This window comes from Diabrotica undecimpunctata, chromosome 6, assembly GCF_040954645.1.
Source record: "Diabrotica undecimpunctata isolate CICGRU chromosome 6, icDiaUnde3, whole genome shotgun sequence".
In the NCBI taxonomy this organism is placed as follows: Eukaryota; Metazoa; Arthropoda; class Insecta; order Coleoptera; family Chrysomelidae; genus Diabrotica; species Diabrotica undecimpunctata.
In genome coordinates this window covers 157,959,032-157,986,263 of record NC_092808.1, presented here as the reverse complement: position 1 = coordinate 157,986,263, position 27,232 = coordinate 157,959,032, and the positions used below count along the sequence as shown (strand labels likewise).

General features: G+C 33.4%; 1 protein-coding gene across 1 annotated transcript in view; it reads right to left on the bottom strand.

Annotated features, from left to right (window-relative positions):
* Positions 1-26,800, bottom strand: part of LOC140444199 (juvenile hormone esterase-like) — an 88,512-nt gene extending 61,712 nt beyond the window's left edge. The window contains exon 1 of the mRNA XM_072535931.1: positions 26,781-26,800. Within this exon, the coding sequence (XP_072392032.1) occupies positions 26,781-26,785 (5 nt within the window). The 5' untranslated portion in view covers positions 26,786-26,800. The remainder of the gene's footprint in view (positions 1-26,780) is intronic.
* Between the last annotated feature and the right edge of the window lie 432 nt (positions 26,801-27,232).

Here is a 27,232-nt window from a genome sequence, read left to right as displayed (position 1 = left end):
GAAAAAACTTGGAATATCTGGGCCACATAACGAGAGGAGAAAGTACTCTCTGCTTAAACTCATAATCCAAGGAAAAATCTTGGGAAAGAGAAATGTGGGACGTACGAGGATTTCCTGGTTGTGAAATTTAAGGGAGTGGTATGGGTGCAGTTCAATACAGTTGTTCAGAGCTGCAGCTAACAAAGTAGAGATTGCTGTGATGGTAGCCAACCTCCGATAGGAGACGGTACTGCAAGAAGAAGAAGAAAATTGTATTAGCCCAATAAATTATTAAAATTTTTAACACATATTTCAACTTTTTTTATTTTCACCAAAAAAATGTTTAGTATAGGGCAAGCCCTGATGCATTGCTACTGATATTTTACTGCTGACTTAAAATATCAGTGACACCATCATCAATATTTTTGGTGAAAAAAACGTGAATTAAAACAAATAATTCATTTATATTTTAAACCATTACTATTTAATACATAATATTTATATTCTGAAAAATTATAAATAATCAATTTACAAAACCAAACCTCTTTGTTTTTCCGACATGTAGACACCTGACGAAGCTTTACCCGAAATGTTTAATTTCAGCAAGACTATTAACGTCCTGGAGGAGTAAATGAGCGTTGCATTCTTAAAGTTAATTACTAAACAAATTGTGCAGCAACGCGCACGTGTTTGCCTTGAGCGAAAATAGAGTTTGCACTCGGTGAATTAATGCAAACGAACCCCTTCCAGCCGTGATAAATCTCGGATAGAGCCGTTTTAGGGTATCGTATAAGTACTTTTCATGTTTGCCGTCGTTTTATTAGTTTACGGTGGAAGATCGTACTGATTCCTAAACGGTTTTAGCTTTCTTTAAATTATAACAACGATTCGAACACAAAATATATGTTTGCCTCAATATATTTTAAAATAAAACAATTATTCTTTAACGTTTGACAGCAAAGTTTATTTTTGACGTGACAACGTCTTAAATTAGGTTGTGGCTCGGAGTCACTCATGAAAAAGTGTAACGCCCGCTCACGTCTGTTACAGTGAGTCACCGAACGAGAGAGAGGCCCGCCGGACCGGCGAATGCCTTGCGTCTCTCTCCCACTCAAACATGATCGGTCCGCTGCGCGCGCAGCACTAGAGAATTAGGCGCGTTGAATCGGTGCGTGCTTCCGTGCTTGTGTCTCTGTCTTTCTCGAGCGTTCTTGGCGTTCAAGACACATTACAGCAGAAACACTTCCTTTCATTTCATATTTCTCCTATCATCGTCCTATCCTCAACAAAATCACTCAAATAGAAATTAGTTAAGTTTAAGTTTACATGTACAATGTTTTAGTAAACAAAATATATTTCTATAGTTAAAATTTGTGCAATTCTTATTTTCATTCAATTCCTTGTTCCTATTGTGCAATTTAATAACATTCATATCAATAAATATTCTACCGAGAAAGAGACGTTGTCACGTAAAATCTTCGCCCGTAAAACCTACTTTACAGGCAACCGATTTTTTATTTATTTTATTTATTGATTAATGGTGTACAATTAAGGGATGGAGATGGATGTTACATCTCTTTGTATAAATATATAGTATGACTTTTGCATAACCTACATTTCTTTCGTGCACTTGTATCGTGCCTTCTAATCAAATGACCAATATTGTCAAATCTTACATCGCCAGTCAAACTATATGTTTAAAATTGTTTCAAAATATCTTATTCTATGTATACGTAAATCCCTAGCCCTAAGTTTTAATTTGCCTAGACGGCAACCCTGTCAGCACTAGGCTAAGTCGTTACAATTTTATAATTTTAGTATGTTTCCATATGTTGCAATAAGAGCACACAATAAATAACGTGTGAAGACTGTCTTTGGAAGCACGTCCACAATCCAAGTGAGCAGCCACTTCTGTGTTCACTATTTCAGCACAACGTTCAAATTTCAACATTTCATCAAGTGATACTGCTAGAAGTGATCGAAATTGTAATTGTGACATTTCACTATTATTTGCAATATTGTAAATCCTCCAGGTATTTACGACTGTGCTATCAATAAGATTTATAAATAGAGGCCACCCTCTTATTCTGATTCGGTAATTAGCAATGCCATTATCGTGCAAATCCACACCACCCATAAACATATTGTATTCGGCTACTACATTAGGCTGAGATACGAGAATAGTTTTGTATTCTTTCTGACTGTATGGTTCTGTTTGAACAAGAGGTAGTAATGTGCAGGTATTTGTTATTACCGTAACAACAGAATCATCATTCCATCTCACGAGTAAAACTTTATACACAGTATCAAATCCAGACTTGAATGTTCCCCGTGCTGTCTTTTTAAAAGTTTTGCTATTCTGTAATGGACACTTTGCAGTTCGGTTTTCTCTAATGGTACCTGTGGCAAAGAAGCCTAGATCCTACAGTGTCGCAAAAAGAGTATAAGAAATGAAAAAGAAAATAAATTGTCGACAAAGACTCGATGCTCTTGGGGTTTGTCAACTACAGAAAGTAACTCCAAAACTACCTTTGTTCCAGAACTATTACCCGAATCATGATATTTTCCTCCATATGGTATGAATTTGTATAAGTAACCTGTATGTGAACCATTTCCTCGTCTACTGAAAGGTTATGTTTGTATATATCAAATTGTAAGAAATTTATATTCATTATATGAAAGATACGAGTAAGTTTAGCAAATTTATTATCTTTGTCTAATTGAGTATTATCAGACAAATGAATATTTTGTTTGATTGATTGAAATTTATTTTAAGACATGGATTCCTCACAATGGCTGCTTTGTTATCTTCATCTTTCGACCACTACATGTCACAATGTGGCAAAGTATGATTACCCGATAATATGCAGATACCGATATAGCGTTTCAGTTCAGCATCATTCATATAGAATTTGTAACGATTGTTTTGGGCTGCGTAAGTATTTGAAAAATGTATAATCTGGCTTGTGACTTCATCATCGAAAAATAATGAAAATATTTCGATGGGCGACTTTCCTCCATGGCTGACTTTGATGTTCTCCACTAAACGATTGTTATTACCTTCAAGATGAGTCAAGAATTCTGAAGTGGTGTTTGTTTCCCATTTTGGTGAAATTTTCGATTAGCTTTTCCCATTTTATTGCGAATTTTACTGAGTAGAATATCATCTTCTTCAGAATCACTTGCTGTCGAAACGTAAATTTCATTTATTCCAGCAATTTGTGCATCAATATCTTGTTCTTGATGAGGTTATCATCTAGTTCTTCGTCATCACTAATTTCATCAATATAAGAAGTGATATATGTAACTTCTACTACCTCTGCATTCTCTATATCTGAATCTTCTTCAAGACATGCAATTAATTCCTTAGTAGTCAAAGGTCTTGTTCGATCATACATCTCCTGTGCAGTCCAAGTTCCGAGTGGTCGCTTCTGGCTTTTACCCAACGACATTCCAGAAGTACTTGGTTGACTCATATTGACTGTGATAAAAAAACCGAATTTCAGGTTAGACATATAATTTTGAATCAAAAAAGTTGACAACTCACCTTTAGATCACTTTGAATATTTCCTTATGTGCAACAAACAAATATTTTTAGTTCTTTATGTAATATAAACTACCTGACAGTTCCGAAAAGGTATTACATGTGCTTACAATTGTAGTACAGATGTAACTGACAAACTGACCTACATTTGATGTCGCGATGGCTATCAATCGTCACTGATGCCGTTATGCGCCGAAGGGTGTACGCGCATCCTCAATATTTAAATCGAAATTGGAAAATTCCAGGCCAAGTTTTATATAAGTATTTGCATTCTTGCTTCATTTAGAATGAAGCGTAATAGTATTTTAAATCTATATTATCAAAACATCTTCGTTGAGTCAAAAAGTCGATAGAAAATTATTGTCTTCATGATGTTTTCAAACAGTTGAAAAATCGTGTTAGTTTCGCAAATTGTAAAACAGTTTCTTTTTATCTAAAATCAAGTACATATGGTTATAAAGATAAAACAAAGATGCTAGAATATTTATGAATACTTGTCAGAGTACTAAGTATTTCAACAGTATGTAAAAAAAAGTTAATGGGTTAAGATTATTGTAAATAAGAGACAACTCTTGATTCAAAAATGTCTGGATCAACAGAAAGATGTTTACGCCTGTTTTATCGACTAAGAGAAAGCATTCTATACTATCAAACATGACAAACTCATAGAACTATTACATCTTACAGGACTTGACACTAAGGACATCCAGATTATAAAAAATCTATATTGGAATCAAACAGCCCACATAAAGAATGGACATATGGTGAGTGAAAACGTAACCATTTCGAGAGGGGTTAGACAAGGCTGTATTCTTTCACCACTGCTTTTCAACCTGTACACGGAATAAATATTTCTAGAGGCACTGGAAGAGTACAACGAGGGCATCAAGATTAATGGCGTACCAATAAGTAATTTTCAATATGCGGGTGATACTGTTATACCGGCCGATAACATCGAAGATTTATAGATGATGCTAAATAGAGTAAATACAACTGGCAACCAATTTGGACTAAAGATCAATAAAAAGAAAACTAAATTTATGGTGATCAGTAAAAAGAACATTCAACATATCGACCTGAATATTGAAGCCGAACGTATTGAAAGAGTACACCGATTTAAATATCTGGGATATACAGTAAACGATAAGTGGGACCCAGACGTAGAGATTAAGATTCTTCTTAACGTGCCCTATCAAGTCCCCTTGACGTTGGCGATTAACATGGCGAAACTGTCTCTGTCTTGAGCTATTCTAAAGAGTTGCTAAGCTTTCCTCATTCCTCCCTGATATTCTTCAACCAAGAGGCCTGCTTTCTACCAATTCCTCTGCGTCCTTCGATTTTACCTATCATAATAAGTTGAAGAATATTATATCGCTCTCCCCTTACTACGTGTCCAAAATAGGCCATCTTTCTACATTTGATGTTATCAGGCAGCTCGCGAGCAGCATTTTCTCTCTCAAGGACTGCCACATTTGTCAGCATAGCTGTCCATGGAATTTTTAGTATACGTCTGTGCAGCCACATTTCAAAGGCCTCCAGACGATTAATGGTGGATATTTTTAATGTCCATGCTTCGACACTGTATAAGAGGACTGACCAAATGTAGCATTTAACGTAATGTAATATGGCAACCAAGATAATTAAATTAGATAATTAAAACTGGACACTCTTTGAATTATATGACCATCAACATATAATCGTGCATCTTGATGTGCTAAACGGCTAAACACCATGTGTTTTATTTTTGAACAGTTTATGTTTAGGCCAAACTCTCTTCCCACTGTATCAATGACATTTAAAAGGCATTGTAATCCAATATGTCATCACTTAAAATAACTGTATCGTCTGCATATCTGATTGTATTTATCAGAATTCCATTAACTTTCACGCCCCATTCCAAATTATGCAGCGCTTCTTTAAATATTCTATCTGAATATAAATTAAATAACAGTGGGGATAGTATACAACCCTGTCTGACACCTCTTTGTATTTTACATATTTCTGTTGATTTTCCGTTTATGCGAGCTGTCGCTGTTTGACGCCAGTATAACTTTTCTATGAATCGTATGTCTTGACTATCAACTCCTTTATCTTTTCATATTGTAATTAATTTGTGATGCTGTACTCGATCAAAGGCCTTTTCATAGTCAATAAATACAGCAAAGACGTCTTTCCTTTGATCTCGACATTTCTGCAGTAATACATTTAGTGCAAAGAGGGCGTCCCAAGTTCCCAGTCCATTTCTGAAGCCAAATTGTGTTTCATCCTGGTCTTCTTCACATTTATCTCTGATTCTACTGTGGATGATGCGTAGAAATATTTTCAAAGTGTGGCTCATAAGGCTTATCATTCTATAATCGCTACAGTTTTTCGGACGTTGTTTTTTTGGTAGTGTTATGAATTCGGACTTTAAACAATCTTCAGGGATATCACCAGTCGAATAAACAGAGATTAAGATCCGAATTAAAATAGCAAGATCCAAATTTATCAAAATAAGAAAACTCTTAAGCAACCGCCACCTAAGCGTTAACCTCCGATGGCGCGCCACGAAATGCTACGTACTGTCTACGCTGCTTTACGGAGTTAAAGGGTGGACGTTAACAGCAGCAACTATAAAGAAGTTAGCGGCTCTAGAAATGTGGCTGTATCGACGCATACTGAAAATACCTTGGACAGACAGAGTTACCAACACAGAGGTATTAAGACAAATGGGTAAAGAGGTGGAATTGTTATCTGTTAAAAGGAGGAAAGCGTCATACCTTGGCCATGTGTTCCGTAATTATAAGTACAGTTTGCTACAGCTTATCGTGGAAGGCAAGATTGAAGGAACAAGAGGTTTGGGCAGAAAGAAGAAATCCTGGTTGAGAAACTTGATAGAATGATTTCAAATACCAGAAGCTGCGAACATAATACATGCGGCACAAAACAGAGAAACCTATCATTTGATGGTCGCCAACCTTCGGTAGAAGACGGCACATAAAGAAGAAGAAATAAGAGCAGTGTGATGAACTGAACATTTTTTTTATATTCTGTACCATATAAAATTGTCGACCAATTTCTCACTAAAAACTCACCATGTATATTTTACGCTTAATATTTTATGTAAACTAAAAAGTATATACTTTATAAAGTTTTTAAACTACCTATGTGTTTAAAACACAATAAAAATATAAGAGACTGTTGTTTTTACAAAAATGCTGTTCGTTTAATAGGATTTTAGCTTCAAAGCCCTGGACTATTTATTCAGCTGATAATTCCATCCAGTGAATCGAAAAATATTATTTAAAAATATCAAAGCAGAAAGGGATTTGCCGATGTCGAAAGTTAATCTCAGCAAGCGTCATTAATCAGAAAGTCGCAAGCTTGGCAGACCGAGCGGAATGCCTTTCAGGATTAGACTTCACTGGACACACAATCGACGGATTTTATTACATTCCAATGACAACGTACAAATTATTTGACTCTCTAACATTTTTATTCGACGTAGAAAAAAGATGAGAACAATCTTTAGATGGATCTTGAGCGAAGATTGTTAAATTGAAATTTTCACGAATGCATTTGGGCTAATGCTTTTCTTAATCTTAAGAAGAAAACTATATGACATTATTTTTATATTATCACCCTATATATGGATTTTCTTTAGTTCGTAGTATTGTCTACACTCCTTTTTTTCCCAAATTTTTATTTTTTTTTAATAGTATTTACTGCATATTTATTATTTTTAATATCTTTAACATAGGTATAACTTACTTGGCTAAGGTTTAAATTGTCCACGTTAAAATTGCCGCTAGTTATAATCATATTTTATCAAAGCTGCAAGCTAAGACCCACTTAAATACGATATTATGTCTGCTTATTAGATATCTATCTGGTGCATTTATTCAATTTTCCTAAAATATTTGAGTTAATAACCTTTTAATAGATTACTACATCTCGCACACACAGGATTTTAAAATAGACTTAAGAGATTTGCAAACTGCATCCCGTGGCAGGTAAAGACCACAAAATGCTTGCAAACTGACAAGGTTTGCTAATCTAAAAGAATAATCTAATGTTCATAAAATTATATTGATACCTAAACCCAACTAGGTGTGTAACGTTTCAATCAACCAATTGAACGTGACATCAAGCTCCGCTTGGTACTTCTCCCTCGTACTATATTATTCCAAAGCGACCTCACTAAATTATAAATATTTTTATTAGCCGTTCCATCCTATATCTTCTTCTTCTTAACATGCCATACACCAAAGTGCGTAGGCGACTATCTCATTACTAGAATTCTGTTCTTGGCGGCGTGACACAGTTCACCTGTATTGTGTATTCCTGTCCATTCTTTAATATTCCTTAACCAGGATAATTGTTTGCGGCCGGCTCCTCTCCTACCTTCGATCTTCCCTTGTAGTATTAACTGTGATATTTCATATTTTGCTCCTCTCAATATGTGCCCAAGATAACCAATCTTGCGTTTTTTAATTAATTTAAAGAGTTCTCTTTCCACGCCGGCTCTCTTAAGGACGTCATCGTTTCGAACACATTTCAAATGCTTCAAGTTTGTTGATAGATGTTTTTTTCAAAGTCCACGTTTCCATGCCATAAAGCAAAATGGACCATAGGTAGCACTTGACTATTCTGTAGCGTATTTTGAAATTTAGGTTTTGATTACATAGGAGCGGTCTGAATTTCACAAAACCTTGTCTTACCTTTTGTATTCGGGTTTTTATCTCTTGTTGTGGATCCGATTGGTCATTGATTGTGGTGCCAAGGTATTTAAAAGTTTTCACGCGTTTTATGCGATCGTCACCTATGCATATTATCGGGTTTTCTGGAGGGTTTCTGCTAATGACCATATATTTTGTTTTCAAAATGTTGATTTTGAAGCCATATTTTTTACCTATGCTATTCACCCTATCAAGTAATAACTGCTGATCTTCCAAATTATCAGTTATAATCACTGTGTCGTCCGCATAACGTAGGTTGCTAATTGGTATGCCGTTCACATTAATGCCTAATTCCGTGTCTTCTAAAGCTTCCGCAAATATATTTTTAACATATAAATTAAAAAGCATCGGAGAGAGTATGAAGCATTGGCGGACACCTTTCCGGATTTCAAATTCATCCGTATATTAGTCTTGATCAATCCTCACCTTTGCCATTTGGTTCCAGTATAGATTCTGAATAATTTTGATCTCATTCTGGTCAATGTTGGCCCTATGTAGTAGTTCCAATATGATATCATGTTTAACATTGTCAAATGCCTTCTGGTAGTCGATGAAGGTGAGGTAGACATCTTTTCGTTGATCTAAACAGTTTTGTATTAAGGTGTTCAAACATAAAATTGCCTCTCTTGTTCCTAGTCCTCCCTTAAAACCGAATTGTGTTGACCCGCTAAGTTCTTTTAGTATCTTGTACATTCTTGAGTGTAATATCCCAAGGAAGAGTTTCAGCAAGTGATGTTATATAAGCCGATACAAATTTTTAATCGCTCTCTTTTCAATCATATCACTAGAATCATTCTACAATGAAACTTTAGTCACACAAATTGGTTAGGGTCTTAGCCGTATGTACGGGTAAGTATCTTTTTCTAGATTTAGGCCTCTGATTTTTACTTGTTTTCTTTTGCACAGCAGATACTGTATTTCTGAAAATACAGCTGAAAATATTTTAACTTTTATTTTTTTTATATGTACCTATATTACCTTATTTTCTTTAATATCTTATTAATAAAATCTTTTCCTATATATTTATTTTTATTAAAGCCACGCTGTGATCAGAGATTTTGCTGAGATCGTTTTTCTTTGAATACTCAGCTTTATTTCTGATCGGGTTTTTCTTTTGGGAGAAAACTGATCTTTGTATGAATTTTCTCGCCACTACCTTGAGAAGCAAACAACAGCCAACCACATTACCTTGGGGAAACAATCAGCAATCACCCATACTACCTTAAATCCACTGATGCATCAGAATATAATTTGAAACCCATTTACCAACGCGGGGACAAAAATGATTGCTATAATCTAGACCAACAAGAACTGAACGACTCCTTCACAACGAACTAAAGCTGAATACTTTTTTATACTTAAGTTATTTTATACCGGCAACCGGCAGAATCTTTGAGTCCATAGTAAAATTATTAACGACGGTTCTTCTAAATTTAGCAAAAGTTGATATTCAAACCATTTTTCAAAATTTCTGCATTAATCGAATCATGACAGTCTCCAGTTTTTTTTCCACTTTTTAAAATTAGACTTTAATAATCCATTTTTACAATCCGCATGGAGTACAATATATCGTACACCTTCTCTGGTCCTCTTTCTTTTGCCAGGTCTCATCCAATAAAACTGGTTGTAACGGGTGTAAATCATGTTGATTTTTTTGTATTCTTTTAAAAATTGTAATCTTTTATATGCCACATGTGGTTCCATTAGATATTTTTGATTTGATATATTGCAGTTTTACCATCTGAATTTCACATATTTTAAACCTTACTCAGTGAACTAATAGAAATGGTAGTTTCATCTATGTCCTTCAGTTTTTCTTGAAGGGTATAAAGGGTAACACGTTGGATTAAAATAAACAAGAAAAAATGAATGGAAGGCTAATGATATTTCAGTAGGTTATGGCAAACTATATTTTGAAACAAACCTTCACTAAACATTCGAGTTCTGATAACATGTTCATATTTATTGGTTAATGAAGGTCCTAGATTATCACATACTATTGCCACAAAATAGCTAGCATCTGTTTGAATGCCTTCATTTGCCAATCGTCTTACTGTTCTTAACGCCTCGGCAATACGCTAAAATGTATAGTATTTAAAATACCAATAATATTTTTTGGAATAATTTAAAACTTACTTCACGAACGGCAGAAACTCGTAATAAAGTCGTCCCAGCCTCTGTTTCTAATTGAAAATAATTTAATAATTTTAATATATGTCTTTGCTCTTTTTCGGCATATTTAAATATTTTTATGATAATAAATACAAATTGAAATTTTTACTATAAAATGTCTGATAATACTAACCTGGAATTGGAATGAAAATTAGTATTTTATCAGTTGACATTGTGAAAGTACTTTCACGATCGAGACCATCTGCGTCCAATTATATTTATGCGCATCATTGATTGGATATCTATTTAGGGTATTCTAAACTCCAACCAATTATACATCCGTAAGTAGAAATAAAAGGTCCTAGATTATTACATACTGAATTACTCATTGCCACAAAAATAGCTAGCATCTGTTTGAATGCCTTTATTTGTCAATCGTCTTACTGTTTGTAACGAAACTCCTAACGCCTCGGCAATAGGCTAAAATGTATAGTATTTAAAATACTAATAATATTTTTTAGAATAATTTAAAACTTACTTCACGAACGGCAGAAACTCGTAATAAAGTCGTCCCAGCCTCTGTTTCTAATTGAAAATAATTTAGTAATTTTAATATATGTCTTTGCTCTTTCTCGGCATATTTAAAATATCTTTATGATAAAAAATACAAAATTAAATTTTCACTGTAAAATGTCTGATAATACTAACCAGGAATTGGAATAAAAATTAGCATTTTATCAATTGACATTGTGAAAGTACTTTCACGATCGAGACCATCTGCGTCAAATTGTATTTATGCGCATCATTGATTGGATATCTATTTAGCGTATTCTAAACTCCAACCAATTATACATCCGTACGTATATTTCGCTTTAATATCCAAATATCCGTGAACGATACATAATTTTCTAAGTTCTACGTATAATAATCACAGACTCACGTTTTTTTCTGTCACTTCTAGCTTAATCCGTTAGAGAGAATTCAATCAACTATGACGCACTGAAAGAAGAGTTTGGGACGAATTTTACAATATTTTAGTGTTTTGGAAAAACCTGAGAAGAATTATTAAACATGTATTATTTTTTTAATCATTATTAAATTGTTTACATAATTTAATTTGTTTCTGCCACCACAAATTGTATAATCAAAAGAGATGTAAAACATTATTGTGATTTTTTTGACAATTAATTAAATATTGGTGTGTTCCAAAAAAAATTGTACATCTTTTTTCAAAGCTTTTCCTTGAAAATTGATTTACTTTATTACAGCAATATTTTAATTTCAAATGTTAAAAATTTTTGGTAAAAAGTCTCTTTCGTTAGTAAATTCCAAATAATAAATTCCTGAAATCATTATAGTCTGCATTAAAAATACTTAAAATATTTAAAACCATCTGTTTAAATGATTAAATTAAATGTTCACACCCTAAGTTTGTATAATGAATTGAAATTCAAAAACTTACCAAGAACAAAGTCGCTATTTTCAAATAACGAAATCTCCACGAAGCTTACAGCGTTAATTTATCAGAAACTAATAAATTAAATTACCACAGAAAGCTACGATTTTTCTTACCATTATCGTGCATAAGAAATGCCGGTGTTGGAAGATAAAAGTAACTAACGACGGAGACGAACGAAATCTGAATTCGTACTGAACAAGATCTGTCTTATCGAGGTAGAAATTAGTAGCGTCTTTTTGCTTCGGTGGAATATGTGCTATCTATTCTATATTTTAAAGAAAAGGTTTATAAAGATAAGCCATATAAGCAGGTAGGTCCGTTAAAAATATTATAATCGGTCAAAAACTTTTGTTTTTGTACCGTAGATTTTTAAAGAGGTTCTGAAACTGTTTTCTGGTAACATTTTGTACATATTATACAGGGTGTTTCAAAAAGGTATGTCATAAATTAAATCACGCATTCCGGGGACAAAAATAAATGGATTGAATCCAACTTAGCTTAGTACAAAAGTATACACAAAAAAAGTTACAGACCTTTGAAGTAACAAAATAAAAATTGTTTTTTTGCATTATCTCCTAAACTACTTGAGATTTTGTAATAAAAATGGACACGTTACTTTCTTGTGCTAGAAGCATTTTTCATACAAAAGAAACAACAAAATCTAAGCACACAGAAAAATTTTAAGGGGGGTGTGCAGCCCTAAATCCCACCAAACTTTTGAGTACGTTCAAATAAAATGAATTTTGTGGCATCATTAGTTTAATACATTATTTTTAAAACTTTTTTGCCTCCTATCACTTTTAAAAAAAAAACAGTTTTTATTGAGTTACGGCCCTTTTCATTAACCTTTAAAAAATTACGTGCAACTAAATAAATGGCTTAAATAAATTAACAAGTACAAAAAATGTCTATAAACTCTATAAATATGATATTATAATTAATGTTTAAAATGACCCCCATTTTCTTCAATACACATTCGATATCGTTTTAATAAGGAAAACCGAATGCGCTGAAAAATCATATTTTTCTGACGAAATTGATTTGCAGCTTTAATTATTCTAACCCTCAATTGTTGTTCATCCTCTGTTGTTAGAGAATACACTTTCTCTTTTATAAACCCCCAAAAGCAAAAGTCCATGGGGTTAAGACCTGGACTTCTAGGTGGCCAAGAAATAGGTGCGTCACGACCCCTTCTAATCCACCGACCAGGATACTGCCTGCAAAGGTATTCCCGGACTTCATTACGGTAACGCGGTGGAGCGCCATCTTGTAGAAACCACATATTTTGCCTTATTGCAATATTCACTTCTTCCAAATACTCTTGTAAATCATTTGCCAAGAACTGGAAATAATTATCACCATTTAAATTGTTGAGAAGTAATACTGGGCCTATTAGATTGTTATCCACAATTCCTGCCCAAACATTAACTTTGAAAGTTCTTTGGTGAAGAGTCGTTTTTTTAGCGCGAGGATTTTTGTCTGCCCAAATGTGCTCGTTATGATAATTTGTTATTCCATTTCTATTGAATATAAAATATAATATATATTTCTATTGAATATAAATATTTCTAATAAAATTAACATTTCGAGTGTTTTCTATTAACAACCAATCGCAAAATCCAATACTTTTAGGATAATCTTCAACCAATAACTCTTGAACCGTTGTTAAGTGTTGGATTTAAGCAGCTGATCAGTTCAAACGCCTCCAAACCCTTACGTAAGGAACATTTAGTTGAGCAGCTATTACCCTTGTACTTGTTCCAGGGACTTCTTCAATGATTTCTAAAATGTCTTCATCAGTTGCATCCATTATTGGACGACCACTATTGCCAGCAACTTGAGGTTGGTATGTACCCGTTTCCCGTAGACGACGATCAATGGTCAGAAATAATCGATAATCGTCTATCGGGTGTATTTCGATTGAGGTATGTTACTGCATAACGCCTTGCGGCTGCTGCACTATTTCCTTGACATTTGCCTACGATATTCCCGATAGTTTATTGAAATCATAATTTAATCTGATCCAACTTACCCAAAGTTAAATGCATATCTGCCATTTCCTGAAATGTGTAGGCCATTGTAATATCAAAATTGTTAATATTAGTCTTATTCACATAATAAAATGATAGCTTTAAATTATTGACTATTATTGGTGGAACTGTTTATAATTATTGTATCCGTAGAAACTAATTGTAATTTTATGACCAACTAGAAAAAAACTAGTTTTTCGAAAAAGTGATAAGAGGCAAAAAAGTTTTAAAAATAATGTGTTAAACTAATGATATCACAAAATTCATTTGATTTGAACGTACTCAAAAGTTTGGGGGGATTTAGAGCTGCACACCCCCCTTAAAATTTTTCTGTGCGCTTAGATTTTGTTGTTTATTTTGAATGAAAAATGCTTTTAGAACAAGAAAGTAACGTGTCCATTTTTATTACAAAATGTCAAGTAGTTAAGGAGATAATTCAAAAAAACAATTTTTATTTTGTAACTTCAAAGAGCTGTAACTTTTTTTGTGTACACTTTTGTACTAAGGTAAGTTGGATTCAATCAATTTATTTTTGTCTCCGGAATGCGTGATTTAATTTATGACATACCTTTTTGAAACATCCTGTATTTACATTGGATTAATCCACAAATGATTCTAATGAGAATTACATTTTCCATTTGTTTTGACTTTTTGATTTCCACTCCGGAAATTGTTTTTAAATATTCAAATTTAGAAAATATCTTAACCAGTCAATATTTATCAAATGGCGTTTGCAGTTTATTTCCATATAAATAAACATGTTTACACAAGACAATCTGTTATATTGTGCGCTTATAACATATAGATATATCAATAGTATATCGAATAAAGTAAAATAAAAGCAGACAATTAAATAAGCCTTTCTTCGGTTGTAAGGATAGTCATATCAAAGAATGTAGACGCTTATAGAAGGATGTTTCACTGTTATGTCGCCAAAGGTTGATCGCACGTTATGAAAAAGAACAGAATGACAGTGACAGGTGGATCAAGATTTTAGTGCCACTAAGCGTCTATATTCTTTGGTCATATTTTCACAAGAAATTCAAAATAATGTAAATAATCATAAATTTTCTAATTTTTATATAATCATCATTATTTTTCTCTTTATATATATATATATATATGTGAAATTCATATCCTTCAATCTCCTTTATGTTCTACCTAAGTATCTTCCCATTTTAGTAAGTGAAGATGGGATGTGTAGCGACCCGACTCGGTTACGGGTCAGATGGTGTGAAATATGCTACCGATTGTCAAGGTATGAGAGACTAGGCATGTGGCAAAAATTGTGCGAGTGAATCGAAATTTTCACTCAATTTAACAAAATGTCAGCGAATTGGTACATGGAACCTCCAGGAACTGATCCAAAACCCTGGAAAGTTACACATAATTGAAAATGAAATGTCACACTACAATATTTCGGTACTGGAACTCTTAGAAACTTACTTGAGAGGTAAAAGGCATTTTAAAACAACGTCATCTATTTTTTAGGTCCAGATGATAACCCAAGTACAAACGAAGTCGCAATAATGGTACTTCCTAAACTGAACGACTGCGTAATTGAATATAATATTGTTGATAACAGAAGAATGTCCATTAAAAATGAGATTATTTTCTAGTACCCTACACCTTGTCCAGATATATGCTCCTACAACAGCTGCAAAAGAAGACATCAACAGGTTCCATGGTCGTCTAGATCAAACTGTTAGCGCTATTTCGAATAGTAAAATAATCATAATTTAAGGAGACTTTAACGCCTAAGTAGAATCATCTAATAAAAATATTAAAGGAGTAATGGGAATAAGCGAGACAAAAAAGATAGGGAAAGGACACATCAATATCAATGAGAAATATAGTCTATATTATTCCGGAGTACCACAGGGTCACAGAGCAAAAGAAGGAGTCGGTATAATAGTTAATAAAAGAATAGAATCAAGAATAACAAACTACGAAGCAGTATCATCTAGAATAATCACAGCCCAAATAGAACTAAAAGACAAGATAGGAATAATACAAATATACGGACCAACAGAAGGTAATGAAGAAGAGATAATGATAGAATTCTACAACGAACTCCAAAACGCATTAGACAAATTAAGAGAGACAAGAGAAAAAATAGTAATCTTAGGCAATTGGAATTCAAGAGTAGGTAAGGATATTAACAGGGGATTAGGATGCATTGGACAATATGGGGAAGAAGATGGTCACTACAAAACTGGAGGATGAAAAAATGGAGGAAGTGGAAAGAAAAGAGTACAAGAAAGTAAATGTAAACAAACTAAAGATAAAAAGTGTGCGAGAATTTTACACGGAGGAAACTAACAAAAGACTGAGACAAATAGAGCGCCAAAAAGAAACATGGACAATGAAAGAAAGATGGAATACATACAGTGAAGTATTAAAGACAACAGCAACTGAAGTGTATGGAATCAAAAAATATAATAAACAGTTAAAAAGGACAAGGTGGTGGAATAAAGAAGTGATGACAGAAATAAAAAAGAAGAAAATAGCATGGAAAAAATACCTCGAAACGGGATTAGAAGAAGATAAAGAAAAATACTATAGGTAGAGACGATTGGCAAAAAAGACAGTCACACAAGCAAAAACAAAAACATGGAAAGAATTTTAAGAAGAACTTCAGGAAGAATATATAACAAATAATAGAAACTTTTGGACGACAATACGACACATAAGGCAGCTAAAACGAAAGGAAATAAACGCAGTAAGAGATGCTTCAAACCAAATACAAATAAGCCCAGAACAAATAGCTAGGGTATGGAAAGAATATTATGAGAAAAAATTTGATACCGAAGTGATAAAGGAAGACAATATAATCAATGAAGGCGAAGAAAACACAGAGCCAGAGCAAATAAGTAGAGAAGAAGTAATAGAAGGATTATCAAATATAAAAATAGGCAAGGCAGGTGGAGATGATGAAATTAAATCGGAAATGGTAAAATACATGGGAGAAGAAGGAATAAACTGGCTATGGAAAATATATAAAGAGGCGTGGGAAAAACAAACAATCCCTAAAGACTGGCAGAACAATATCATCGAGCCAATATACAAAAAAGGAGAATATGTAAACTGCGACAACTATAGGGCAATATGTATGCTTTAAAATATATACGAAAATAATAGAGAAGAGACTGAGACAAGAAGTAGAAATGGTATTGGGAGAAGAACAAATGTCATTTAGACCGGGAAGACAGACAAATGACAACATATATATATCATTAGAAACCTAATAGAAAGAAGCATAGATACGGGAAAAAACTAGTATTAGCATTCATAGACCTAAGAGCAGCATTTGACACGATAGAAAGACATATTATAGGGAAATGCTTGAGGAAAATTAACGTACCTAATGCATTGATAAAAATTATAGAAAGTTCTTACAAAGAGGTAAAAGGAAGGGTACAAATAACAGGGGAAAGATCGGAAGCATTTAATTGGAAGAGAGGTATTAAACAAGGAGATAGTCTCAGCCCTTTGCTATTCATAATAGTAATGAACGAATTGATAAGAAACACTAGAGTCAGAACTAATTAACTACAGACAATAATAGGTTACCGCAGATTACAACCGGTAACAATAGAGTCCTTAATGTATGCAGACGACATAGTACTAATAGCAGATTCCGAGAATAAAATGCAGAAACTAATGGATATATGGGTAGAACAAATAGAAGAACTTAAAATGGAGATAAACGAGGAAAAAAGTAAGATAATGATAATCAGCGGCAAAGGAGATAAGGAAGAAAATCAAATAAAAATAAAATGTAAAAACTCAGAATTGGAAATAGTAACAACTTACGAATACCTGGGAAGTATAATAACTAATGATGGAAAAATAGACTGGGAAATAACAAATAGAGCAAAAGAAATCAAACAAGTTATATTATGCGTTAGCCCCAATAATGGGAAAAAGAGAACTTGCACGAGAAACAAGAATATAAATATATAACACAATAGTGATACCGACTGTGCTCTATGCAAGTGAAAACTGGACAATTCTGGAAAAACATAAGAGCAGGATAAACGCAATGGAGATGAGACATCTACGAAGGATAGTTGGAAAGACAAAATGGGATAGATTAAGCAACGAGACTATTAGGAGAATGGCCAACCAGGAACCGATAATGAACAAAATAGCAAAGAGACAAATGAACTGGTATGGACATCTGATGAGGATGCAATCCAATAGAATAACAAGAAAAATTTATGAAGCAAAAAACATCGGAAAAAGAAAAAGAGGCAGACCAAGCAAAAAATGGATACAGCAAGTAGTAGAGGCGGGAAAACTTAAACAAAAATAACTCGAGGAATTGAAAATAATGGCAGGAAACAGAAAAGAATGGAAGAGTGGGTAAATGAAAATTAAAATAGCTAGCCCAAATCCGACACCCTGATAGGGTAAAAGGAAGGGGAGAAAGAAAGAAAGAAAGAAAGGAGTGCTGGGCAAAAATGGACTAGGACCGAGAAATGAAAATGGCGACCGTCAAGTAGAGTTCTGTGAAGAAAAACTTCTTACAATTAGAAACATGTTCTATCAAATCTTTCGCTTATCGTTTAAAAGTTACACATTTCGCAAACGTTTATTGTTAATTATGTTTATTAAAACTAAAGAAACCATCCTAAGTTCCTGTCCTAGTTATAGACCTATATATATAAAACTATCAGTGCTATAGTGTTTTGTGCTTTGCAGACTTGTGTGAATCGGAGGTTTACATTTAATATAAGAACTCTACACCATTACTTTCTTTGTTTTTCATTACTTCTTAAAGTTAATTAAAAGGTGATCCTTAACTTAGTAACTTAGTACTTTACGTTGTTTCACGTAACATAAGCTTTTTTCTTGCATTTAAATAAAAGCTAAATTACCGCTTCGTAATGCTCCTTGCTTACTTTCCAGGATTTAAAAGCAAAAAGCAATGTAATTCCTGGATTTAGATATTTGTCGAGATTTAGGAGGAAAAACTGAGTAATTCCGTCAATCGAATCGTCCTAAGGATCTGAAAATCGAGACAATTAAGTTCCTCAAGGGAATAAATAGGGTAAAACGAGATGCAAACGGCAAATTTACAATTTACTCATCGTTCAGCTCTTTTATATACCGGATAAGAAAGATAGCATCGGCTCCCTTAAGTATTTTCCTATAAACGGTTGTGCTACAGCCAAAATCTATTTTATTCTAACCCATTTAGCTTAAGTGCACATAAAAAGGAAAAGAATAATGACTATAGAAATGCTCGTTACGTTGATTAAAGTTTGGCGTCAAATTTAGATTGAGCTTTCGGGTCCGGCATCTTTCTCATGCTTTTGTTTGTGAGCTTTTCTTTCAGTCGCAGGAAATTTTTGTTGGTATCTATTCTCATTATTAAGTTATTTCCAAAAAAAGGAAATGTATCCTATTTGTCAAAAACTGGCTTATATTATATTATGTTATAAATTAAATATAGAAAACAATTTTTTAGCCCAGTCGCAGAGATTTGTTTAAATTTTGGTGGTACGTCACAACAAATTTGTAACTTCTTTGCTATGTACCTGCGACTTTGAAATAAAAGATAGTCGAAATTAGTATTACGTTGAAAAAAAGGTAAGTAAAGTGTATAATAGAAGAAAAGAAGAAGACAACAGAGCACCGAATAGAGTAAAGACAAATGAAAGATAGGATTCGAGAGCCAGAAAAGAAGAATTAAATTACAATAGATTTGTTCCTGAAATAATTTGAGTTTGAAATAATTAGCACAAAGAAAAACAAGTTAAATAGAACCGGATAAATATCCTGAACAAACCAAAATAAGCATCAGGTAATTTGATTTTCAGCAAATTAACAAATCTGTGGGTTAGCTTAATTTAATTTCCTATTATTTAATTAATGGATTTTTCCTTAAACTAAATATCCTGTTACATCCTAGCTACCCTGTTACTGAAGAAATAAAAGACAGAATCCAATCTATTCGCACTGGATAAGCTCATAAAATCAAAAAATCTTACAAGAAGTTCAAAGATCAAAATCTATAAACCTGTAATAATATACGGATGCGAAACGTGGACCATGACCAAAGCAAACGAAGAAACCCTCAGACGCTTTGATCGAAAAATGACATCACCACAAACCAGTATAAGATCAGAACCAATATCGAATTAAAAGCACTCTACAATGACGCCGATATTGTCCAAGAAATTAAATCACAGCGACTAAGATGGGCAGGCCACGTGCACAGACTGCATAACGAGAGACTTGTAAAACTGGTATGGGAGGAGATTCCCACAGGAAAAAGACCACTCGGACGTCCCAGAATGCGATGGTGAGATAACATCCAAGCAGACCTCCGGAAAATGAACATTCTATTTGACCCTAGGTTGATGGAAGACCGAACACATTGGAAACAAGTTGTACAGTCAGCAATGACCCACCCAGGGTTGTAGCGCTATGTGATGATGATGAACTACCCTGTAAAGTGACATTGAAAAAAGGTATGTAATATGAAAATTTACAATGTTACAATAAGAAATATCTGGTTAAATAAAAAACAAAAATTTTAATTATATTGTGTGGTTAAAATAAAGTTAATCAAACTCAAAATATATATTCAACATACTTTGCTTTACTGTTTTTGACTAGCAGCTATAGAAATCCTGGATAAGATCTCCACTTGAAGACTTGTAACCACATCAGTGGTTACTTTTATGCGACCCTATATAAGGTTTTTAATTCTGCGTGGTAGAATTATATGGAATACTCCAAGCATTAAAGACTTTAATCCATCCTACTTCAAATGAAAGCATAAAAATCGCCATTTGCACTGACTCTCTTTCCTCGATTTATTCCATAAGATGCATTTTCTCGAAAAACCCACTAGTCCAGGAAATCCACACCATCTGTAACCAACTATATTCTGCTAACATAAAAGTCATAATGATCTGGACTCCATCTCATGTTGGTATATTGGGAAACGAAAAAGCAGACCAAGCCGCTAAAGCAGCATGTTCTTCTGACATAGCCTTCAAAGAGGTCCAAATCCATACGGATCTTAAAATATTGATAAAACAAAAAATCCTCAGCTCATGGGCGGACCTGTGGAGTAAAACAAAAACTAAGCTGCATGACGTTCAACCCAACTTATCTCGCGTCAATATCTCCTCTATGATCAGGAAAGAAAAATCAGTTATTCACCGACTACGAATAGGGCATACACGTCTCACACATGGATACCTTATGGCATCAGAAAACCCTCCAGTATGCCACTACTGTAATAGCGTCCTTTCCATCAAACACGTGATAGTGGACTGCTGCCAGTATGATTCTTCCAGAAACAAGCACGGTCTAAAAGGAAATCTCAAAGACATTCTCAGTGTTCCAAACCGTTTTGACAGTGTTCTTCGATTTTTAAAAGAAACAAGTTTAATTCAGCTAATATAAACAGTGCATAGTGATAAGCTATATTGTTTTAACTTTCTATAAAAAAAAATGTTCATATCAAATTCTTGTACCTATACCTATATAAAATATGTATAATGTTGTAAACTACTGTACCCGTGTCAATGACCATAAGCTGTCGAGACACGTTAATTTTAAATAAAAAAAAAATAATTCTGCGTGGTCCACTTAAACATTCGAACGTTAGTTTATCATAAACTTTTCAATAAACACCTCAAAGTCTTTAAAGAAAAAGACATTGTGTCTCTTGAAATGGAATACACATTTAATGAAGAAGAAAAGGTCTAGAATGACCACTACCGCGCAATGACTGACACAAATGACAAAATAATATTTTCGATGGTATATTAGTTTTTATCTTACTTTTAGCTTTAATGTTTATTACATGTATTGCCTACATATAATCATTATTTTGAGCAACTGCTATCTAAGTGATCTGTGAATCCTGAATCTATATAAAATAGTAGTTTATCTTTATTTCTACATCTGACCTCAGAATATATTTGTCTTTATCTGTCAAAACAAATACATTATTTTCCTCGTTGCAACTGTTGTCTCCAATCTTCTTCTTCTTCCTATGGCGCTACAACCCTTTGTGAGTCTTGGCCTGCTTAACAATGTTCTTCCATTCTGCCCTATCGGATACTTTCCTTCGCCACTGCCTGATGTTCATGGTTTTAAAATCCCTCTCTACGTCGTCTATCCATCTTTTACGGGGCCTTCCTCTTGTTCTGTTTCCTTGGGGCTTCCATCTCTGGACTACTTTTACAGCTCGATTATCTGGCATTCTTTCTAGGTGACCAAGCCAGTTTAGTCTTTGTGATTTTACAAATCTGACAATATCTGCGCTCTGCATTAGTTCATTCAGCTCGTGGTTCATTTTAATTCTCCACGAACTATCGCTGTATTGGGTTGGTCCAAATATCTTCCTTAGTATTTTGCGCTCAAATATTCTCGACGTTTCACATCCATATGTGACCACTGGTTTGATTACTGTTTTGTAGATTCTCAGCTTAGACTCACGATTCAGTAACTTACTTTTCATTAAGTCTTTGTATGCATAAAAGCACTTATTACCGCTAAGAATCCGTGCTTGTATTTCTTGACTGATGTTGTTGTTGTCATTTATTATTGAGCCTAGGTAGGGAAAAGTGGAGGCATATTTGTAGGTATGGTTGTCTACCTTCAGATTCTCATGTTCATTCGATTTTGTGCACTCCATATATTTTGTTTTGCTTTCATTTATATATAGACCAAACGTAGCAGCTTCTCGTTTCATGTTGTCTCCCATATATGTGTAATTTATTTGATTTAAAGATGTTTGTCGTAATTATTGAACACAATGGCCTCTAAAAATTTTACCTCTGAAACTTCCACTTATTTTACTATGTCCTCTGTGTCCTTTGTTAAATTCTCTCATGAATTCTCTATTATATGTCTGTGCATTCACACTACAATCCATTTGTACATGCCCTGACTTGTAACATCTGTAACTAACTATGGTTTTCATGGAAAAGGCTGTTGGTTTTTCATATTTTGTAGTACTGGATAAAAATGCCTTGTTTTTTCCACTCTTGTTCGAAGTTTTTTCTTTGATAAGTCAATTGTGAACTCTTTTAGATTTAAATTTTCTAGAAAAACAGTCACTGCTTTACATTGCATTAAAATCTTCGAAGAATTTGAGCATAAAAAGTTACATACTGAATCTTTGTCTTTGATTTCCGCTACCATTGTTTTCAATTATTGTCCCGTTACATTATCGAACTTAGTAAAAAACTACTTCAGTTCATCTGCCTCTTTTAATTCCATTGATATTAGTTTCTGTTTTAAAATCAGTGGTCCAGATAGTCACCTTTCTTCAAATATTTCTTGTAAAAGTACGCCATTTATTATAAGTTATTGATTTATCTTAAAAAACCTCTAATTGATTGTCATCTATACATTGTACAAATATTGACCTACAAGCTCTATCTGTGCAATTCGCTAACTTTTGTGCCTCATCTGTATAATTACTCTCATTGTACTTGATCCCTTTTTCAACTTTTTTTTCCAAAATAACTTTCATTCTATATTTCCATGCGAAATAATTGTTGCTATTAAAAAATCAATACTAAAGGTATTCTTTATTATACTTGCCATATTTTATATTTATAGAGAGTTGCCTGGCAATCCTGGGCCCATAACCTGTAGTTTTGTGTAATAAACACTCATCCTTTCATTACTTAGCTTTTTTTAGCTCTTATACTATCAAAATTTTGATAGCTTGAGAGCTTATCAAAACAGATGGAACATGACTTCTGCTGAACACAAAAATAAATATGGAGAATGATCAGAGAACAAAAAAAGAGATGAACGAACTAATAAAAACGAAACACTTTCAGAACGAAACATGGCCAGTGCAACAGAAATCGTTAGAATACAACAATCCGGCGTATCCATGTTTCGTGGACCTTAAGAAGGCGTTTGACCGGTTCAAATTAAAGGACGTTATCCACTTATTGTACGCAAGAGAGATACCTCTAGGAATTATCAAAATGATATAATAAATGATATGATATAATAAATAAATAAGCAAAAGGATAATAAATGGGATAAAAACAACTTAAAATAATCTGCTATGCAGACATCGCAATACTACTCTCTCAAAGTGAAGACGATTTAATCGTCTTTGAATAGAATACGTGATGGAGTTTAAATATCTAGGTATAGTTCATCCCAAACCCTTCTTTCAGTGCGTCACAGTTTATCGAATTCTCTCTAACGCATTAAGCTAGAAGTGACAGAAAAAAACGTGAGTCTGTGATTATTATACATAGAACTTAGAAAATTATATTTCTTTCACGGGTATTTGTATATTAAAGCGAATTCTACTTACGGATATATAATTGGTCGGAGTTTAGAATACGCTAAATAGATATCCAATCAATGATGCGCATAAATATAATTTGACGCAGATGGTCTCGATAGTGACAGTACTTTGACAATGTCAACTGATAAAATGATAATTGTCATTCCAGGATAGTATTTTTAGACATTTTACAGTGAAAATTTAATTTTGTATTTATTGTCATAAAAATATTTTAAATATGCCGAGATATACCGAGAATGAACAAAGACTAATATTAAAATTATTAAATTATTTTCATTTAGAAAAAGAGGCTGGGACAACTTTATTACCAGTTTCTGCCGTTCGTGAAGTAAGTTTTAAATTATTCTAAAAAATATTCACATTAGTAGTTTAAATACTATACATTTTAGCCATAGTGTTTGTAATAAATAATAATAAATACATAAATAAATCTTAGCTAATTAAGCACTTTCCTTGGAGTGCATAGAATAGGAATTATGACAAACTGCCATTCCAATATAATGCACAATCAAAATTTTTATACAGGACGGGTCCTCTAATATGTAAATTAAAAAAAAATTGAATTCTTAAAGTTTTTACTCCACATTTTCAAAAAATAACATTTTCACATTTAGCCGATTACGATCCTTCAACTGTCAGATTTAACTAAAATGCGATGCAATAATTCTCGACATTCTTAAAATCCTATATGACGTCAAAATTAGTGACGCACTGAAAGAAGGGTTTGGGACAGACTGTATTACATTATCTAGCTACATAAAGCTCGAAACAAGTGAAAGATCAAGTGAATAGAGTAAACAGAGCCGTAAGCTGCCCGAACAAAACAATATGGAGAAATAAAAATATCAGGAAGGAAATTAAAGGCAGAATTTACAAAACAGTTATCAGACCAATAATGACATACGTGGCAGAAAGACGACGTGACACAGAGAGGACAAAAAGGATGTTAGAAATAGCAGAGATAAAAACATTTATAAAAATTAATGGTAAGTAATTATTGAACAGAGCAAGAAGTACAGATATAAGACTTAGATGCAAGGTGGAGAACATCTTAAGAACTGGTAAGAAGTAGAAGAATATAATGGAACGATCATATAAGAATGACAACAAATAGTAGTAAAAACGGCAAGAAAAGGTACATTGAAGAACAGACAAAGTCATGTCTACATAAAAAGAGGAAGTAAAAGATGAAGACTGTCAAAATTCGTATTCTTATTTTATTAACCATGTGGTTGTGGCCTCATTAAGTTTTTTTACATAGTCTGTATCTCTATATATAAAATCTGCCATATTATTTCATTCTTCTTTTTTTTTGTGGCCACAAAATGCCATAAAAAGGTTTAAAAGATGTATTAAACTTTAAATATCGTTTATGAAGATACCAAAATTGAATCAATCAAAGATTAGCGGGACATAAAATCCGCTAAAAAAAATTTAAAAAGTATTGCTTAAGAGATCATTTAAGAATTTGAATCGATACTACAAATCAGCACTGAACAAAATGAATTCATTTATTTTCAATAAAAATCTGTTTGTAAAATACCATTTGTTGCTTTTAATATTCTACGTACAGACATATAAACCGCAAACATCACGTCACGCTATCCCCCGATCCAATCACCGAAACCACCACCGTTTCTTTCGGTAATCAACCCTTTGCAGATTATTTCGGAGCAGTTGGCGGGTAGTTCCCAATCAGCGGTCCATTGTTTTGCATGTGCTGTAACTGAGATTGGACTTGTCACCGCGGAAACGGATAGATTTCAATTCAAGACCGGCGCCGAATGTGACGCCAACACCAACGTCGCTGGAATACGTTGCTGCGAATTATTAGTTGATGTTGGCAACGCTTTAGTGTGGCCGCCTGCTGTGGAAACTTCCGTATGCGATGGGTATTTGTAGGTTCAAGATACCAGTCAAGGTCACAGTTATTGGAGATATGAGAAAAATGAGACCACCCCCCAGCGGGGGTGCTTCGGGTAAAATCAGATTTTGTTATTATGTTTTCAATGCTGAGTTATTTTCTCCTCGTGTGCTAAGAGTACAGAATTATTTCAAAAATAGCTTCTTCGTCTTCAATCCACTGGTTCAGTCATCTATTGTTTGTTTCACAACGTTTCCGTCGCCTGGTGTAAATATTTCAAAAATCCTAAAAATAAACTGTATCGACGCCAATTTTTTTAAATTGAAAATCGATACAGTAGTTTTTTAGGATTTTCAGGAAGATTTACATTAGGAAACGGAAACAATATGATTGTTAGACTCCGCCCCTCTTAAATAAAAAACGGAAGTAACTTTTTTTTTGCATATTTTAGATTTTAAAATGCCACGTTTAAGAAAAAGAAGTCGGTTTGAGAACTCTAACTAACTAACTAACTAAATTTATATTTAAATATTATTTAAATTTAAAAAATACAGAAAACAGTATGATGCTCCGCGCTAGTCTACACTACCGCCTACTGTTCCACTTTTTTGAGAATACGCCACAATTTTACTTCATAATAAGTTTATTTTTTATTTATTTATTTAAAATAAACCTAATTTAAAGTAAAATTGTGGCTTATTCCCAACAAAATTAATAATATATTTCTAACTAATAAATTAAAAACAAAGTAATGCTTACCTCATTATTTAATTCTTCAAGTATTAAACTCAAAACGTAGTCTAAATCTCTAAATATCAATCACAACACCTCACACACGCTGCACTTGTTGGAAACAGAATACTTTCTAACTAAACATAAAAAAATACCAACTCATCAGATAGTGTAAAACAGACCCCATAAATTAAAATCGGAGACAGGAGGATCCCGAATTTTGAGTGGTCATTATCGTTATTCCTTAAGTGGAAAAACTTGTTGGTGCATTACAGCATTCGAGAATTGACGCATTGTTGCATTGTGTATAATATTGAATGAGAAATGGATTGTAATATATTTACATATATTATTGAAACATTGAAATTCGAAGTTGTTTTTTTTGTTTGCAATTTGGTTAGTTTAGTTTAAGTTAGGTTAGGTTAGGTTAGGCTGGGATATCTTACCGGAAGTAAATACTTCCGGTTTCATAATTCTGA